Source organism: Rhinolophus sinicus, chromosome 17 (genome assembly GCF_057876585.1).
Source record: "Rhinolophus sinicus isolate RSI-liver-muscle chromosome 17, RSI-T2T, whole genome shotgun sequence".
NCBI lineage: Eukaryota > Metazoa > Chordata > Mammalia > Chiroptera > Rhinolophidae > Rhinolophus > Rhinolophus sinicus.
This window is the reverse complement of record NC_142517.1, coordinates 39,092,893-39,112,245: the sequence shown is the minus strand read 5'-3', so window position 1 is coordinate 39,112,245 and position 19,353 is coordinate 39,092,893. Positions and strand designations below refer to the sequence as shown.

Sequence of the window (19,353 nt, the reverse complement as noted above, 5' to 3'; positions counted from 1 at the left end):
TTATGGCATTTTCCTAACAACAGTTTTTGTCAGACATTTTCATTTTTAATATCTGTGCTCAAATTCTATGCTTATGTAATTTTCTTGTAAGAAATAACACCTTTTAGATTTTTCACTCTGAAATAGTGGAACAGAAATCATTTTGCAACCACTCTTACCTGAATGATTGTGGCCAATATATTTACATAATTACTTTCAGTCTGATAGAGCTCTTTTGCAACTTGCCACCTGGCTGACTGCTTTGAAGGAACCGGAGTGGAATTTTTAGAAGACTTAGTACAAGACTTTGGTGTTTCTAAAAGGTAAAAAGGAGGAATGATTTAAAATGGAGGCCAGATATAAGTACCAAACACTGCACTGATTTAACAGAAAAAAAAAGGAAATATACCTACTCTTATAAATATACCACCATATAGATTTTTATTGAAGTGAAATTTCCTCTAAGATGAGGCCAGAAAAAAAAATAATTGTCAATAATACCCATGACTCCAAATTGACTAAATTTGACTAAATAAATGTCCTGTAGTCTTCAAAAATGTCAAAGTCATTGGAAACAAAGATTGAGGAACTGTTCCAGATTAGAAGAGACTAGAGTGAAACAATTTAACCTGTGTTCCTGGTTTGGATCCTAAAACAGAAAAAAAACTTTTTATCTCGCTAAAAGGACATTAGGACATTTGTGGAACAATTGGTCAAACCTGAAGGTCTGTAGAGTAGATTCTAGTATTAATGTTATTTTCCTAATTACAATACTTATACTGTAGCTATACAAGGAATGTCCCTATATTTTGGGAAACACAAATTTATGTATTTAGAGGTAAAGGTACATTGTATCTGCAATTTACTCTCAAAACACTGCAGATATGAAAAATACATGTGTGTAGAAAAAGAGAGAATATGAATGAATGAATGTTAAAGCAAACATGGCAGAATATTTCCATTTGGGAAATCTGAGTAGAGTGTACAGGAATCTTTGTACTATTTTTGCAGTTTCTTTGCAATCTGAAATTATTTCAAAATAAAAAGCTTAAATAAAATGGAAAGCAACATATAGAAATATTTCAGTTAAAAAGATGGAAAAGGTTATGATTATACAATTACAACAATGGAAAGCTTTTCATATATATAAGAGGAAAACTTCCCTCAAAAAAACCCAATATCAACTGCAAATTCTTTATTAGTTCAAAGTATCTTAACATAATATAAAACATCCAGTCCAACCCAAAGTGCAGGGAGGATGCGTTAGGATATTTTATGTGTATTTCAAGGAAAATTCTAAGAAATGAAATTTTTTTACAATCAATATGGTTAGAATATTTCAACACTGTATACAGAATCTCCTAATAGCAAATTTTTCAATAGGAAAAGGAATGCATAACATGTAATAGAATCACATTAAAAGAGACAATAGTCCCAGTATATCAATTTTACTCAATGAAAAATAATTTTAAGCCTTTTTAAAACAATCATGTGTACTATGGAGTTTTGAAAGCTTTTTAAAGATAAAAGATGTCAAAGAACTTCCCACTTGCCATGTTATTTCAGGCTATTCTCACCAGACTGAGGAGCCTCTCCATTAAAAGTACTTTGGGGATGGGGGAAACTGACATACACTGACCTTATTTAATTATTGTGTCTAGACAGTAATCCACAAACTGGAGATTCTATTATAAAGCGTATCTAATATATTAGTATAGTTGACATGTCTGGGCTTTTTTTTCATGGTTCATCTTCCCCTTCTGTCCTGTAAATTATATATTCAAGCTTCAGTCCTTTCTGATCAGCTCTTCCCATCCAATTCCCATTGCGTCCATAACTACAAAACCAGTAAATTCTCAGATCTATGTAGCTAATCATAATCTCCTGTGCAAGCACCTGGTTCAACTTTTCCAAATGCCTACTGGACAGTATTACCTCAATTTAACCTGGGTTTTCTCTAAAACTGCACTATCTTACTCCAAAATATAAACTTCCTATTTTTGCCAATGTAACATTTCTTCTGTTAATACTTTGAGATCATCTCTTCTTAGTCCCCACCTATCACTCCATGCTATCAATATTTCCCCAGTGCTTCTTACTTTTCTTTCTAATCATCACTAACCCTGGTCTAGGGCCTTATCATCTCACTGCCCAAGCCACCATAGATTACATCATGGCCTGGCTATCTATAAACTACTTCCCTTCTAATCATTCTTCAGAATAATCCACTACAAATTACCTACTAAATGACTCTGCTGCTCAAGACTTTCTAAAATTCTTTGTTGACAACAATATAAAGTTCAGACATGCCACTCTGATTTCCAAGTCCTCTAATATTAGGCCCCAATCAACCTAATTAAATATGACTCCTCCATATTCCAAGAAAACTGACCGATTCACTATTCCCTAAAAACTCAATTTGTATACTGTATTCTTGCTCCTCTTATATCTCAAATCCACCTCAGTTTTCTGGGCCTACCAAAAAAAATGACCTTCAACTCGTTCCATGAATATTTAGTGAATGCTTATTCTGTACTAAGCACTGGGAATAAAGCAAAGAATAAGATAAAAAAGGTTCTTTTAAACATTACATTTTTGGTGACACAAATAAAGAAGCAAAAAATACAATTTCTAACAGTGGTAACTACCACTGAAGACAACAATCAGGTAATGGGTTAGTGGAAGGAATGGTAGAACAGGGACTTAGCTGTACAGAGAACCCAACAGGATTTCTTTAACGCCGACAGAGCAGAGAGCAAGTATAATGTTCCTGAGCTTGGGATGTAGTAGAAATATTCAAAGAATAATAAAGATAGTGTGACTGAAGCTTACAGAGTATTACTGGAAAGCATGATACCACCTGAGGTGAGAGTAGGTGAGGAAGGATTACATAGGAACTTGAAAGCTATGGTAACACAAAGCCTGAATGACTACGCAGCAGAGTGGCATGATCTAACATATAGTTTTGGAGATAACTATGAGTGCTATGTATAGAAAAGCAAAAATGGATAGAGAGAGACCATTTAGGAGACCCGTGCAATTTTCTAAGAGATTCTTTGTACAAAAAATAAAAAAATAAAAAAAGCTGATAAAGGAAAAATGGCAGAGGAATAGTGTTGAGAGTGGTAGAGTGAATCAAGAGTTCTGATTTGATTATGTTAAGATGTGGAAAAGGAGGCATCAAGTAGTCAGTTAGATGGCAAAGATGACAAATTTTGGAGTCATCAGCATATAAATGTTAAAGCCACAGAATTAAATGAGGTAATTTAGGGAGAACAAAACAGAGAAGAAACAATTCAGAAATAACATTTAGCATTTAGAGTTGGAGAGAGAAGTGAGGCAAAGGAGAATGAGAAATGAGTAATGTACAAAAGCTAAGAAAAAATATGTGTCCAGGAATGCAGCTGTTCACGTGTTGAATGCTGTTGATTGCATCAAAACTGTCATTCTCCCCAGCGAGAACAATTTCATGTAGTAGGACTGAAGTTCAATTGGAATGGGTTGATAAGACAATGAAAAGGAAATGAGATGATGAATCAAGGTAATTCTTTGAAAAATACTCATGAGAAAGGGAAGAGAGAAATGGGATAACAAGTGGAGTATTATGAGGTCAAGGGAAGGTTTTGATTATTTCTTAAATCTAGAAAACACAACATATTTGAGTGCAGACTAAACAACAAAAAAATAGAGGGAAAAATTGATGATCAACAGAGTAAGAGTTCATTGTAGAAGTCTTCCTGTATCAGTTGAGAACAAAGTGAACTCACCCTCCTCTGACTTCATTGTACCTATTTTCTCCACAATTCATGTGACATCTGTGATTTTGTTTAGCTAGTGCTAAGAATTTCCTCTTTGAAGGGCTCCATCACCTTCTAACTAGCTGTGTGACCCTAAACAAGTTACTTCTTTAACCTCAGTCTAATCATCTGTAAAATAAGAGAAATAAAATCTATCTTATAAATATACAAAATATCAAAAGCACTTAGTCTATAGAAAGCAATTATTAAATGGAAGCATTTGCATGTGCCTTTACTCCTCAGCTAGAACAAAAGTAAAAGTACAGCCTTTCATATTCACTACAGTACAGATTTATCTATATATTCTAATAATCATTCCATTCCACTAAATTTTAAAGATCAATTTTTAAAAATGTGAATTACCTCCATAGTTAACGCTAGACTCTGGTGTATTGGAGATATCTAGGAGAGACCCTATAGAAAGGGAATGTTCAGCTGATGGGCGCTTACGGGGAGGAAAAGGTGACAGGTCTGTCTCTCTTGAAAGCTGAGCAAGTGTCTCTTTTAAACGACGTCTTTTGCGATTGCTGTTTGGAGTACTCAGAGAAAGCAGTGACACTGATTTCTTGAGCTCAGGTGTATTAGCCTGCAATCAAAAGCACAAAAGCTCAGTTTTCCTTCCATGGTGAGACAGGAACAAAAGAAAAATGTTTATGAGTCTGACAAACTCTGGATTTTGCACAACAATTTTACAACTATATATTCTGCCAGGTAATTCAGAAGCTTCATAAAACATAATAGTCGAGAGACCACTGTAATTGTCTAACCCTTAGCACCTCATTCTTTTTCTTCATGGCACCATCACCATTACATATTCACCTGTAAGCGTGTTTACTGTCTATTCCCCCATTAGGCCATAAACTCCAGAAAGGTAGGAACCATTCACATTTTGTTCACTGTATCCCTACCGTTTAACACAGTGCTAGATATAGTGTTCTCCAGTATTTATAAATAACACTTGATTTTAAGAGCTCTCTCTCAAAATCTAAAGCATATTTTTTAACCTTTACATTAAGAACCAGAAGAGTCTGAAGAGAATACAGTACCTGTTTGAATTTTATAGAAACACAATAAATCCGTACCTCATCTTCAATATTCTATTCCAAATGATTAAATCCCAAACTGAAGTAAATCTTCCGTTAAAGCCTGCATTTATAGCTTTATGCCACATTTGGGTAAATAATACCACTCTTCACCAAGATCCAGCACAAAGGCTCGATTTTCCTTGCCTATATTCTACGGCTACAGTCATTTTTGTAATGACATCTCTCCCCTTAATACTCAGTGGCTCTCAATTCTTATAGGATAAAATTCAAACTTCTTGATTCTGCCCACCTAGTAAGCTTTATCTGTTGGCCTTCTTTCTTTCCCACACTTTTCTAAAGCCATACTAAACAACCTGCTATTTTAATGTAATTTCAAGCTTTTATACCCTCTTCCACCTGCTGTCTAAGTCGAACGTCCTTACTAGATTAGCCTAGTAAACTGGCTAAATATTCATGTGCTCTTTTCAATCCGGCCTAAGTCTCTTAGAGTGAGGTTAGTCAGAACATATTACTCAATTACAATATATGTCATGCTGCACTGTAACTGTCTGCATATTTATCCTTCGTTTAAAGTTCTAAGTTTCTAAGACAGGGATGTTATTGTTCATAACGGTATCACCAAGTATTAGCACAGAATGACATGTGAGATTAAAACAATATCCATTATACTGAATTGTTTCACTTAAATCTATAATAGACTGCTCAATATCCAATTGTTTAGTTATTCTCAAACTCCAAAACATGATGTAAAAAAAGATGATCTACATGCTAACTGTACCATACTCCTTTTTAATAGAAAAGTGTCATCTTTATATAACCAAATTCACAGAACAAATGACTAAGGTACAAAAAAAAAAGCATACCTTTTCATACAAATACATAGTTTCTCCAGCTCGGGCATCCATTTGAATGCTTCCCCAGAACCACTATGTGAGAGAAAAGAACATTCTAATTAAGAATTCACGTTACCAGAAAAGCTATTAGCAGTATTTTTAGAAAACCAATCTTATTCTAGAATTACTTGCCTCTTGCTTGACAACATAAAGTTTCTTTGAAGGTTCAAACGGAAGTTCTTTTACTGTATTCTCTTCAACTATAAGGTGAGTGCATCTTTCATCTCCAACAGGTAAATAGCTACCTCCTAGAGAGGAATGTATACAAGACAAGCATGAATAAGGCAAACTACTTATCTCCAAACCAAAATTTTTAAAGAAGCATATTCACCAGGAAGTGACAGGGCAGAAATGCAGAATTAAATATATGTAACTTATAAATTATGCTAAATTCTACCTTGCATTTCAGTCATTTCTTCCATATTGGTTTTCTCTTCATCTGAAAATCCCAGGAAACTTAAAATGCAATCTTGAAAAGGAGGAACTTTAAATTCATTTCTAAAGTCATCAACTGATGCACAGAAATCCCTAAAAACAAAATGTATTTTTCTAAAACCAGTTTAATGACAATTCAATAAATTAGGTATAATTTATAAATCTAAAGGAATTCTCAAGTTTTTAACATAATCCACTTATTGAAAATATTTTACATCTGGCCCTGAAATGCTCACAAAAGCTTCAGTTCAAAAATAAAACTGATGTGCCCTCAGTCATCCTGAAGTAACTTCTAACAAAATTTTATCACAGGTAGTAATGTTTACAAGATTCAAATCCCTGCTCTGTACATGAAATTGTATATATATATTCCAGGGGTTCTATAGCTTCATGACACCTTAAGTAATGAAGAAGCACAATAGCAAGGAATTATGAAGTTGGAAAGCTTAAGAAGATTATGAATTGCAAACACCACTTAAAATGCAACCAAACATAAAATAAGACAAAATATAATACAATCCAAACATCCAGATGCACTAAGCTATTACCTAATAATTTCAGAAGGTTTATTATCATCAAAATTATTTCACAAGGTAAAATCCAAGGATACCACAGATATCTTTCAATTTTCAATTTTTGATCATTTTTTTTATAACTCTGCTCTTCCTAGTCTTTATTTCCTAAGCTACCCAAAGACTGAACTCATTTTTTCTATACTATCTATGAAGTTAGGGTTTGGGGCACATGAGTTTAACTTTATAACATAATATGTTTAACTCACATAATGAACTACTGAATTTCTAAACACTTACAGTTCATTTCGCCTTTCCCAAGCTTTATAAATCCATTCTGGCTTCATAATTGGAGTACCCAGGCTCACAGCAATCTATAAATACAAATATTAACTACGATTAACTTTTACTTTAAATAACTACATTTGTGGAAGTTCTAAGCAATTATATACCTACTTCTTGGCACAGTTTTAGATCATTGTTCATCTGCTTTATAACAAAATATAATGAAAAATTACCAAAAAATAAAAAATAAATCTGTCTTTTCAATCACAGAACTTAGTTTAAAATAACTTTAAAACACATTCCATGATGTGTTTAAAATAACTTTAAAACACATTCCAAACCCTTTCCTTATTCTATTTTAAATAAATATATTTCTGAGGTTAAGTTCATCTTTATCATAGTTCTATTTCTCCTTTCTTTATGTTTACTGCCTTGGAAGAACTGACCCCCAAGACAGCACTACAGAAGAAAACATCTGATTAACTAAAAACTTCAATATGAATTAGAAAGTATACCTCCCAGGAATTCAATATTACATGCAAATTACCATTTGCTACATAAACACACTGATGGAGAGTGGGAACAAAATGATAAACTCCTCCTAAGATATATATTTAAGTACAATGTTAAACTAAGATTTTAATCTTAATAAAAGTACATTATCCTGTTCTTTTATAATTTCACCAGTTAAATCTTAGAACTGTTTTATAAGAACTACTACTTAGACGGGAGTTAAGTATCTGCTATCATCACTTCCGGATCCTCACTGACCAATGCTCATAGTAACCTTTGCTAATATTATTCATCTGCCTGAAATGTTATCTATTACTAACCTCCTCATCATTACCTAGTACCTCCTTATCTACTACCAATCCTACTCATCATGTAAGACCTAACTTACGTTCCATTGCCTCCTTAAAACATGAGACCACGCTCCTGATTTAAAATGTTTACTAAATGTACAAAAATTAAATTTGTGATCTTCAATAAATTGTGAAACAGAAGAGTGTTATTAAATCCATTCCCAAGTGCTACTATATTGAAATACACAAAAATACCCAAGTTTACATACCCTAAATTTTTCTCCTTGTGTACAATTTGCCACCAAATGTGTAACTTTTGAATTAAAGTATTTTCGAACAACTCCACCCATGTGATGGACCAATGTCACCAATCTGACCTCAAAAGAAAAATTAAGCAACACTGAATTTATGATGAATTTAAACAAAATTTTAAACAATGTTTGTAATTCATTCAGCATTTATTTAATACTCTATTTATAAGGTACATACAGGGATTTCTATAAAGATATAAATTTTATGTCAAAAAAATTAAAGATTCATTTTACTTTATTGGTACATACAAAATTATACAGTGATAAGCTAGTAACGATTACCACATAAAATTAAGTTAATTAAACTGGCTTTCACACAGCCTAAACATATTAGTATTTTTAAACACCAGGTTACATCACATCAAGATTCTTCCCACAAAATTAGAGTAATAGTCCATTAGTTCCAACATAAGAAATTTTATGAATCAAAGAAATAAGTTTCTATAGATTCTCTAGGACAACGAGAATACTTTAATAAAACTGTATTTGTATAACAAAAAATTGCAATGTGTAAACAAAAACTTCAAATAATGTAACTGATATGATACTTAATGAAAAGACAATTTAAACAGATCAGACAATTAAGTTTTTCTGTAAATTCACATGCCAGCCAATCTAAACAAAATATTTCTTTACAAGGCTCTTCAGAATGTTTCATCGCAAAATTTAAAACCTGGTAGAGTCACAGTAATTTCTCCTTCAAAATTTTAAAAGACCATGATACAACTACCAAAAAAGAATGCCAATTTAAATTTATTTTGCTGGAAAAAATATCCTTTGGCGAGAATGTTTTAAAATACTTACTAGTTCTTCTTTCTTCCTGAATCCAGTAAAGCACAGTACTAGATTCACCATGCTTGTACAATAGAGTGGACGACATGAAAATGGCAAAGGCTGAAGAATACAACAATTAAAATCTGTGAGCTTTCTTTATAGTAGAGAATAGAATACATCTTTCTCAAGCTAAATATATTTCTCCTCTTGCCAATCAACTTTCGCAATCCAAAGATTTACTTGCATTTTTAAATATGCAACAAAAAAATATCAAAACAGATTGCAAGTTTCACAATAAAAAAATTTCCCATGATTCCGAATTATATTTGACACATATAATCTTAACATGCTTTATGACTGCCAAGTTAAACATAAATATTTATATTCAAACCTTTAGTTTCAAATGTACTTTGATACATATGAAGCATTATCTATCTATAGGAAACATTTTAGACTCCATACACTATTGTAAATGCTTCCAATTAAATTTAGAGTAAGTCGGAAATTTTGTAATAAATACAAGGCATATAATAGATATTTGAACCAATTTTTGAGCTAAGAAAATGGAGGTAATCAGTAAATAATCTAAACAATGGTTTCATATATATACACATATATATCAGAAAGAAAGAATGATTTTTTAAAATATAGCTTATAGCTATTTAATTACCACTATTAAGCAAGAAGTTTCTTTCATAATTTTGGTCTTTAAAATTTTTATTTGATTTTTAAAAGCAACATTTCTGAATCAAAACAAAATTAAGGATTATCATGTGCTTATTACTAGTATCTGTAACAAAAGCAGCACAATGACCTAAGCAATTTTAAGTTAATAAGGCAAGCTAAAGAATAGCAAAACATAACAATAAAACCAAAGAATAGGGACTACTACAATTCTTATATTGAAATGCTATTTAAGTACACAAAGCTGAATTTCCCTTATTTTAAATTATGCAGTAACGGATTAAAATGGAAATGTGAAATCTGTTCTATGTGGAGGAAAATAGAAGTTTATGTAGGTATATGCATTTATGGAACCCAAATTTAAGCAAATTATTTTTTCTGAAGACACTACAGATATTAAGACATTCTCTCTCTTGCTCTCTCTCAACACACACACACACACACACACACACACACAGTTTTTATTATTTAACTTTCAAAAGTCTTAGATTTTTCAATACTGAAAACTATAACAGAAAGAATATAGGACTATATTAGCATGGGCACTACAATTCCTATTCTAAACATTTCATACTCTCAACAACTAATGGGATTTTTCTGCGTATGAACATTTACAAAATTCATTAATAAAAACTTAACCTTGTAAAGTCCTAATAAATGTATATTCTCACCTCTCTTTTTTGTGCACAGCTTAATACAACTGGTGGTCCAATGACTCTACAATCAGTCTTGTATAACTCATTCAAGACAGGATCCTGGAAGTCCATGACTATGAATACATTTTCAAATTCTGGAGTATATAAACTTTCAAATTCTTCCAGTGATTCCATCTTCACAAAGGGCACTTTAATTTCCTTGTTTTTTTCATGTAGTTAGTAGAAATAAAATTTACATATTAAAAAATTAATTCATGTAACTATCTCAATAAGACCTAAAAATCAATTCAACATCAACATTTTTATATTTATAGAAAACTTTAGTTTTAAATCATACAATAATGAGCATTATACTTAATAGTAGTGAACAGCCATATTTCTTTACTTGCTTATTTGTATTTTTATGTATAAATATCTCCATCTACATTAGGATCTTAAATTTTGAGGATTAATATTAGAAAGGCACACATTTCTGATTCAGTAGTCATTATAAATCAGCTAGTATGTATATAAAATAAAAATGAATTTAAGTACACACATTTTAATAGTAGGATGAATCTGAAAGATACCCACTATTAGAGCTTTTTATTCTGACCAAGAAAATGATACCACATAGTTCTTACACAAATTGTCTTCATGAAAATAGAAAAAATACTATGCAGTACTTAATATCTACAAAAAGGCTGTAGATAAACTTAATTATTACAGCATACATAAGAGAAATAAGAAAAAGATATGAAATATGTAGGCAGTTGCAGCATGGAAAACAGGATATAGAAAGGCAAGTTATTATTTACCACTTTATACTGTACATCTATGAAAAAGAATGAAGATATTTAAGTACCTATATAACTCCTGTGAGGAAAAAAGAGAACCATTTAAAAGAAAACTCTAAACAACATGGATGGACCTAGAGGGTATTATGTTAAGTGAAATAAGTCAGACAGAAAAAGTCAAATACCGTAAGATCTCACTTTTATGTGGACTCTAAAGAACAGAAAAAAACAAGCAAAACAGAAACCAATTCACAGATACAGAGAACAAACTGATGGCTGCCAGAGGGAAGGGGAGTTGAAGGGCTGGGTGAAAAGGGCAAACGAATTAAGAAGTACAAACTGGCAGGTACAAAGCAGTACAGCATAGGGAATATAGTCAATAATATTGTAATACCTACTTATAGTGCCAGGTGGGTACTAGACTAATGGGGTGATCACTCTGTATGTTATATAAATGTATAACACACCGGAAACTAACATCAAATAATACTATCAACTGTAATTGAAAAAAATTAAGTAAAAGGGTGGTCCACATAAAACAGGAAAAAAAAAGAAAATTCTGAATGGGTCAATAAATTATTTGGGTTTTATTTGCTAGGTTAATGTGACAGGCTGAATTACGTACCCCCAAAATTTATGTTGAAGCCCTAATCCCCTCTACCTTAGAATGTGACTGTATTTGGAGATAGAGCCTTTCAGGAGGTAATTAAGGTTAAATGAAGTCACATGGTTCGGCTCTAATCCAATAACATCTAACCTTATAGAAGAGAAAATTTAGACACACAAAAGAGATACCAGGAACATGTATGCACTTAAGAAAGGTCATGTAAAGGCATAGCAAGAAAGCAGCAGGCACCTGCAAGCCAAGGAGAAAGGCCTCAAGGGAAATCCCACCTTCCGATACCTTGATCTTGGACTTCTAGCCCCAGGAACTGTGAGAAAACACATTTCTGTTGTTTTAGCCACTGACTATGGGATTTTGTTATGGCAGCCCTCACAAACTATGACAGCTGGTATAGAGAATTAGACACATTTCATGTGCAAAGGCAAATTCCCTGATGACTGTCAATTATTATGATTTACAGTTTTGGAAATAAAGCAAGAATTTAGAATAAATCTAAAGTTAATGAGAAAAAAGAAGAAAGTGAGTTTTAAGAAAAATATCGGATTTTTGGAAATACATGATATGTCATTTAAATTTAACATAGCCAAATTACTTTAAAGGATTTCATTTTTTGCAATATATGCTATAATTTGGGGTTTCAGAAACACCCACATTTTAAAAATAAATTGTTTCTATTCATCTAGCTTCTATTCATCTATATCCAACATACACTTTGTGCCTAATTTCGGTCCAGTCACCATAGGTGGAATAAGAACACAATCAAGAGAAGTGCAGCATGCCACATGCAATGAAATACTTGACCTACCATATTAACAACACTTTTTATTAACTTTTCATCCGATTTTCCAGGACAACTTTCTTTTATCTTTATAACAGGGACATCCATTATTTTAATAGTCTGTGGAAAAGAGACTTAAGTATGAGATTAAGAAAACTATAAAATTATTTACACACTGATGGAAGAAAAATAGCCTTTTAAAAAAACTAAAACTTAATACCTTTAAGGCTTTTATAAGTTCTTCTTGTTTTCCAGCTTCTTGAACCAATATCACTCTTGTTTCTTTCTGAGGCATTTCTTCTATTAAAATTAAAAAGGTTTCAATATGTTTATCAGGAATTAACATCAAAATCAGTAGTTCCTGGGGGGTGGGGGGTGCGAGATGAGGGTAAGGGGGATCAAACATATGGTGATGGAAGGAGAACTGACTCTGGGTGGTGAACACACAATGGGATTTATAGATGATGTAATACAGAATTATATACCTGAAATCTATGTAATTTTACTAACAATTGTCACCCCAATAAATTAAAAAAAAAAAAAATTCGGTAGTTCCTAAACCCTTTTTAGGCTATAATCTGGTATGTTTTCCACCTGTAAAATCATAACGTTCTGTAAAATTGATTAAATCCCAGTTTATTTTTTAAAATGTAGCCACATATTTTAGAGGAAGAGAAAACATATTGTAACAGCGTATACAAACATCAGTACTCCCTTAACTAAAGAAAGCATTCATTACCCGGCAGCGTCATCCTCTTCAATAGTGCATGCAACTTTAGTAAAGATCAGTATGTAGAGGGGTAAGAGGAAAGAAGTATCTCTTCCTCTAACCAATCATAACTGAATAGTCTAGCTAACAACAAATATTTACTGAATACCTGTACTCCAGCTTAACAGTATTACAGTCAAATCATAAGAAAGTCGCTAGTCAGTAAGTTTAGGATCAAAATAGTTATTTGGTGTTTTAAGCAGATTTACCTTCAACAAATGAAGTAGGTCCAATACATAAGTTTTCCTTAGATGTTTCCATAAATTTAGAATCAAAAATAGAAGAGTCTGCCAAGCTTGTCCTCCCAGTAGTGGATGTTATTTCACTGTTGTCAGCCATTGTTCACCTAAACTGGCTGAAAAAAAAACAAAATTTGAATTAAAACACATGAAATTAACATGAACATTGAGCAAAACCAAATATTAGAGGCTCTACTTTTATACTAGAATTTATAAAAAGCATCATTACCCATTTTTTTTTAATACTGAACCAAAGAAAGTCGGTCAACTTCTCTGAGCCTGTTTCCTCTTCTATAAAATAAAGATACTAATACCTGACTCATAGGAATATAGTAAAAATAACAATGTATCAAAATTTGTAACATTACTTGACATAATGAACACTCAAAAGGTACTCATAAATATTATTCCACTTCCCTCCTTCCCTATACCTCTGCCCTCAACCAACCTACTTATCTTCTATATTCATTTATGTACCACTATCACCCCCCAAATAATCAGTCAAAAACTGGATCCATCCTTACTCTTTCCTCTACTACCTCCTCCAAATTCCTATCAATCCTATTCGATCTCCTCCAAATTCCTATCAATCCCACCTCAAATATCTGTGGGATCTGGCTCTTTTCTCTCTAATGCCACAGTGGACACCTGGTCAAATAGAACAGCTTCAAACAACTTGATCACGTTTCTTCAGAGGTCACTTTCCCTATGGTGTTCAGGGGTATGCTCCTAAAAACAATGTGACCATATCACTTCCCTGCTTAGAACTTCCAGAAGCAATCTTCCCTACATGAGAGAGTCCAAATTCACCATCCAATATGCAGTTTGGTCCTAGCCTAGCGGAATAGGTTATTCAGCCTCATGTCCCATAATTCCCCCAGTCCACATGTGCTGTATTGCTCCAGCCCCAATATATTTCTTAGCATTTTTCAAACACAGATCAATCACAATTTACTCCACACCTACCTGCATTTAATTATCCACCTATCACATCTTTCAACTACCACACCACCACTCTTGACTCACCCTCTGTGGATTTCTCTGAACTGCTCATGTATTAGGTTGGTGCAAAAGTAATTGCAGTTTAAAAGGTTGAATTGCAAAAACCGCAATTACTTTTGCACCAACCTAACATAATTGGACTGCTCCCTTATCTCTATTTTCATATTACTTTACAAATGTCTCACCCTCTAAAAGAATTAACAAGACAATTATGCACGGGTTAGTGCCAGTATGTTGGGGTTTTGTAGATTTCCAGGGTTTAAGAGTTGAAAAGTTTGGCAAGCAGGGGAAAAAGAAAAAGTTGAACAGATTTTCATCAATTTAATCTGGGGTCTTTATTATCTTGTTGTAAGTTTCCAGACTATTATCTGGAGGTACATTTCTGATCTAATTTACCCTTTCCTACTTTTTCAGATTAATAAAATATACAAATATCTTCTACCAGATTCTTAGCAAAGTAAGTTTAAGTAAAGTGTATGCTGTGGAGAAACAGTAAAGTATCATTAGCATCATTTCTGGACGGGGACACTAAGTAGTGTGAAGATGTGCACACTAGTAGTAACAACAGACCTAAGCACAATTATTAGGTGCACACTTCAAAGTCAGGCAACTCAGCTTACTGTCTCAGTCTGCACTTAATAGGTTAAGCTTCAGTTTCCACAACAGTGAAAAAGACAATAGAACTCAAACCCAGCTGTGATGAAAACTAAAGAGATGATGTCCTATATGTGTGACAATTATTATTTCTCATATAATAGTCACGATGTGGACGTACCTTATGTTCTTACCAAACATCCATGTCAATTATTCTATGGCTGTCCAAAGGAAAGCTCCAATAGTTGTTAATAAGAGTATTTAGAATCCATGATAAATGCTATGCAATCCTTATGTTTTCGTTTCTTAAGTCGCTAACACTTAATTGCTTCCAGTGAACAAGAAAAGGCTCTGAAAAAGGCTTTCATTCAAAGTCCCCTTAAAAGATGTTTTAAAAAAAGTCAAGAGATGAACTAACCTGCTTTAAGGAATGGAGGGAGATTTTGGTCAAAAACACCGTAAGTTTACATTTTTCTCCTATGCCTCTTCTTAAAGAGCATCAAAACACGTGATTAAAAATTAAAATTGTCTCTGGTGATATTGTATATGATCAATTTATTGCCAAAACAGCTTTAAAATTTAGAGGAAAAAAGTGGTCCATAATATATGGATGACATGATATGTAACAGTCTGGATACAAACTGAAATACACTAATTCTTTCCTATTCATGGATCTGTAAGCTTTTAAAATAAACACAATAGGATCAGTGTTCATAAACCTATACAGCTTATTTCTCATCCAATAATATACGCAAGGAGCATCTGACTAAACATACTAACTATAACACATGCCTCTTTTCATCACAAAGATAAAATTTGTCATTTATACTAATATTCACTTTTTGTTTCCTTTTACTTGTATTTTTAGGGAATCATCTTTCAGGGTGGAGGAGCTAAATGCAATACTGGATATGCTGGTGGTGTTACTGACAATAACATTTTTAACATTATATAACATTGTGATCAAAACTAACATTTATTTAACCCTTAATATGCGGCAGACATCGTCCTAAACCTTTTGCTTGTATTTAATCTCTGCAACAATCCTAAAAGGTAGGTACTATTATTATCTCCATCTGATAAAGAGACCTAGGACGGAGATCTTAAGTACCTTCCCCCAAGTCACACGGTTAGTGGTAAAACCGGGATTCAAATCCCGGCTGGTTCCAGAGGCTGCGCTTTTAACCACTAAGCCATCCGTATCTGCACGGAAGAGGATGGAGCGGGGGCGGGGGGGCGGAATCACCAGGCGTTTTGTGTAAAAACTGAGAAGACGCCAAGATGAATCCTGGAGTGAAACCACTGACCACTCTGAGATAAGCCCACAAAGGGTGCAGCTGCCGGCCCTCAGAGCCGCAGAGGCCAGTGCGGCTCGCCACGACCCCCTTCCCATCTCCCTCCCTTCACCCACAGACTATTCGGGGAAAAAAATACCAAAACAGGTGAGCAGTGAAGACGCGCAGCAACCTGGTGGACTGCGGGCTCCCACTTGGCGACACCGCCCAGTGGTTGGGAGTGCGGTGGGGGAGTTCCCGGAGCCGGAAAGCTGGGGACGGGGAGCCCCGGAATTCGCGGTCACCGGGGCGGGGCTGTCGGACAGGAGCAAAGGAACCCACCGCTCCCGGGACGCCGGCCCACTCCCACCTCCCCAATCCATACTCACGGAGTCCTCACCACTCTCAAAACACGCCCTGGAACTGCCACTTCTTCAAACACCGATTTCTCTCACAGTTACCACCATTCCTCGCCGGCGGCAGCCACAGCCAATTCAAAAAGGGAGCCTGTCTCTCTAAAAGCCATGCCGATTGGCGCGTGATGTCAACCTCCTTCCCATAGGCTGGAGTCTCCAGGGGGCGGTGATTAGTCGCTGCTTTCGCCCGCAGGCGCCAACCGATTGGTTGTGCGTGTGTTTCAAATAAACCCAACGGCTCGGACGTCGGAACGTCAGGAGTTTGTGGAGAAGCGCCCGGATGTAACCTGAGGGTGGCGGTGGTGGAGCCTCCGTTTCACCTGTAGGAGTAGTGGTGTCAGTGGCTACCGCTTTGTTTACTCCGTAAACATCCCTTTTCCTAGGGGAGGTTTGAGTGGCTTGCCCTCCCCCCCAGCTGTTTTTTTTTAAGCGCCACCAAATCCTTTCAACGTAATCTGTTCCTCCTTAGGTGAATTTCCCCCCACTCGTTGCTGTAAACTGTAAAATTTTTCTGCCTGTATGCTTTCTGCTTTAGGAACAGAGTTAAAGTTAAACTCTGTTTAGGAACAGAGTTAAAGGTGTTGGCAAAGCAGGGCCAAGGACAGGAGAACGCGGGGGCTGTCCAGATGGACTTGAAATCAGCAGCCCGCTTATTTAAATCCTAATGTACGGAAAGCACTATAGTCTAGGGAACTTCATGAATGAGTAAAACAAATTCTTAGTATTTCTCGAACTTTTAAAAATATATATATATACATATATACATACGTATATATACATATAGGTATGTGTGTGTGTGTGTGTGTATGTATATATATATATATATATATATATATATATATATATATATAAAAGCTTGCATGTGAACAAATATAAAAATAAGTCAGATTCTAGAATCCCCTGCAGCCAAAGTAAATTGCTTCTTGGTCTTCCCCCTCCCCTCACCGCGAGATTTTTTTACTTTCCTCTAAAGTCTAGCCAAGAATTTATCGTTTTTCCTGTAATAACGGTTGCTATTATGAAAACAATCTTACTTTCTTCATTCTCTAAATATAATACCCTGTATAGCACAATCTCTTAAGAAAACTACGCCTCTCCCAGGTGGGTTTTGCATAGGTCCCACCTAATCACTGATTTAAAAGAAGGAAGAAAGGGGAATCGTTGCCAGAACCCTAAATCCCAATAAGAGGAGGAAAATTTGTACTTTAAGATGGAACACTTCCAAACACTCAAACAGGTCTTGGGGATTTACAATTTTTTTCTGATTTGTACTGGCCACCTTACAATGCCTGAAAAGTTTGTAATGCGGTGCACAAAATGGGTGAAGCAGTCTGGTAATTATTGATTTCCCTGTTTATAATTAAATATTTGCCGTCTGCCTGCCCTTCATTATAATGCTGTGATAACTGTTAGGGCAAAAGAAAAGAAAAGCAGTAATTGAAATTTCACGGTGGAATGTGCTTGCATACTTAAACTAGGGTGTGCCCAGCATTCCAAAAATTCTCATCATTGAAAATACGTTAAGCTAGTGAGGAGAACAGCCTATTTCCTCTGTGCACTGCTCCCTTTTAAACAGGCTTTGCACTCAAATCTAAGGACTGACTATATTGTACTGCACAAATTATACGCTAGCCTAACAAAAGCTATACTTGATTCCTTTAAAGGGATATATTGCAGTTTAATTGGCAAATAAACAGGCAATACAATCTTGTAACATTTCCTAGCCATGTAACCTCAAGCAAGTTATTGAACCTTTCGTGCCTCAGTTTGTCCTCTTATAAAAGAACATGATAGTATGTACCTACCTCATAGGATTGTTGTCAGGATTTTAGAGTTAGTGTATTAAGAAAAACATATTCTGGGGGCAGCCAGTTGTCTCAGTTGGTTACAGTGCAATGCTTGTAACACCAATGTCACGGGTTCCGTTCCCACATGGGCCAGTGAGCTGTGCCCTCCACAACTAGATTGAAAACAACAACTTGACTTGGAGCTGATGGGTCCTGGAAAAACATACTGTTCCCCAATAAAAATTTAAAAAAAAACAAAAAACATATTCTGGCATATCATAAATATTCAATAGAGGTTAGCTGTTAATATTCCTACTACTTTTAATACTACTGTACGGTGCTCTGATGTTACTACTACTATCATCTCAGCTGAGGCCCTGTAACTGCCTGATGAGACTGATGGTGCTCTACACGGCTTTCTCACCCCATTTCTCACACAGGAGCTATGGCACCTATGTTTCTGTGCTTTTGCCCCACCTTATTCCAGCCACATATTCCACCCCTACCAAAATGTTTGATGCAGGGAAGACCTCCACTGCATTCTTCTCGTACCAGGAGGAGGACAGTCCTTCTACACCAACTCTGATCTCCCTCTCTTTTAAGGGAAAGCTGGCTGTGCTAAAGCCATCTTGTCTTGCCTAGAAGATATGGCCCTCTTGCTGCTGCCATTGGCCAGGTTTCTGTCCCCTCCCCAGGCAGGTCCTAGCCAAGATTCCTTGTGTTAAATGGTCCCTTCACTGGAAATAGTTATTGAATTCACATGTCAAGTGGACAAAACTGTGTAAGAGAGCTAGCGAGCTAGCTAGCTAGCTAGATCAAAATTAGAAGTTTCTTGAAAGAATATACCACTGAAAAAATTACTGTGTCTCACCCACAGCCCCTAAGATGGTGAATGAACCTGTTTCACTTAAAAAGTGC

General features: G+C 34.9%; 1 protein-coding gene across 8 annotated transcripts in view; it reads right to left on the bottom strand.

The window, feature by feature from the left end:
- Positions 1 to 16,765, bottom strand: part of ECT2 (epithelial cell transforming 2) — a 55,378-nt gene extending 38,613 nt beyond the window's left edge. For 2 of the 8 annotated variants that reach the window (XM_019734954.3, XM_074327991.2), the window contains exons 1-13: positions 16,622 to 16,756; positions 13,333 to 13,478; positions 12,575 to 12,654; positions 12,382 to 12,474; positions 10,191 to 10,373; positions 8,866 to 8,955; positions 8,020 to 8,127; positions 6,963 to 7,036; positions 6,113 to 6,243; positions 5,848 to 5,963; positions 5,686 to 5,748; positions 4,140 to 4,362; positions 159 to 295 (exon numbers count right to left, since the gene is read on the bottom strand). In XM_019734954.3, coding sequence (XP_019590513.2) covers positions 159 to 295; positions 4,140 to 4,362; positions 5,686 to 5,748; positions 5,848 to 5,963; positions 6,113 to 6,243; positions 6,963 to 7,036; positions 8,020 to 8,127; positions 8,866 to 8,955; positions 10,191 to 10,373; positions 12,382 to 12,474; positions 12,575 to 12,654; positions 13,333 to 13,462 — 1,428 coding nt within the window. In that variant the 5' untranslated portion in view covers positions 13,463 to 13,478; positions 16,622 to 16,756. Of the gene's footprint in view, positions 1 to 158; positions 296 to 4,139; positions 4,363 to 5,685; positions 5,749 to 5,847; positions 5,964 to 6,112; positions 6,244 to 6,962; positions 7,037 to 8,019; positions 8,128 to 8,865; positions 8,956 to 10,190; positions 10,374 to 12,381; positions 12,475 to 12,574; positions 12,655 to 13,332; positions 13,479 to 16,621 lie in introns of all 8 variants that reach the window. The other 6 variants (XM_074328002.2, XM_074328007.2, XM_074328004.2 and 3 more) reach the window with 6 other exon arrangements.
- Between the last annotated feature and the right edge of the window lie 2,588 nt (positions 16,766 to 19,353).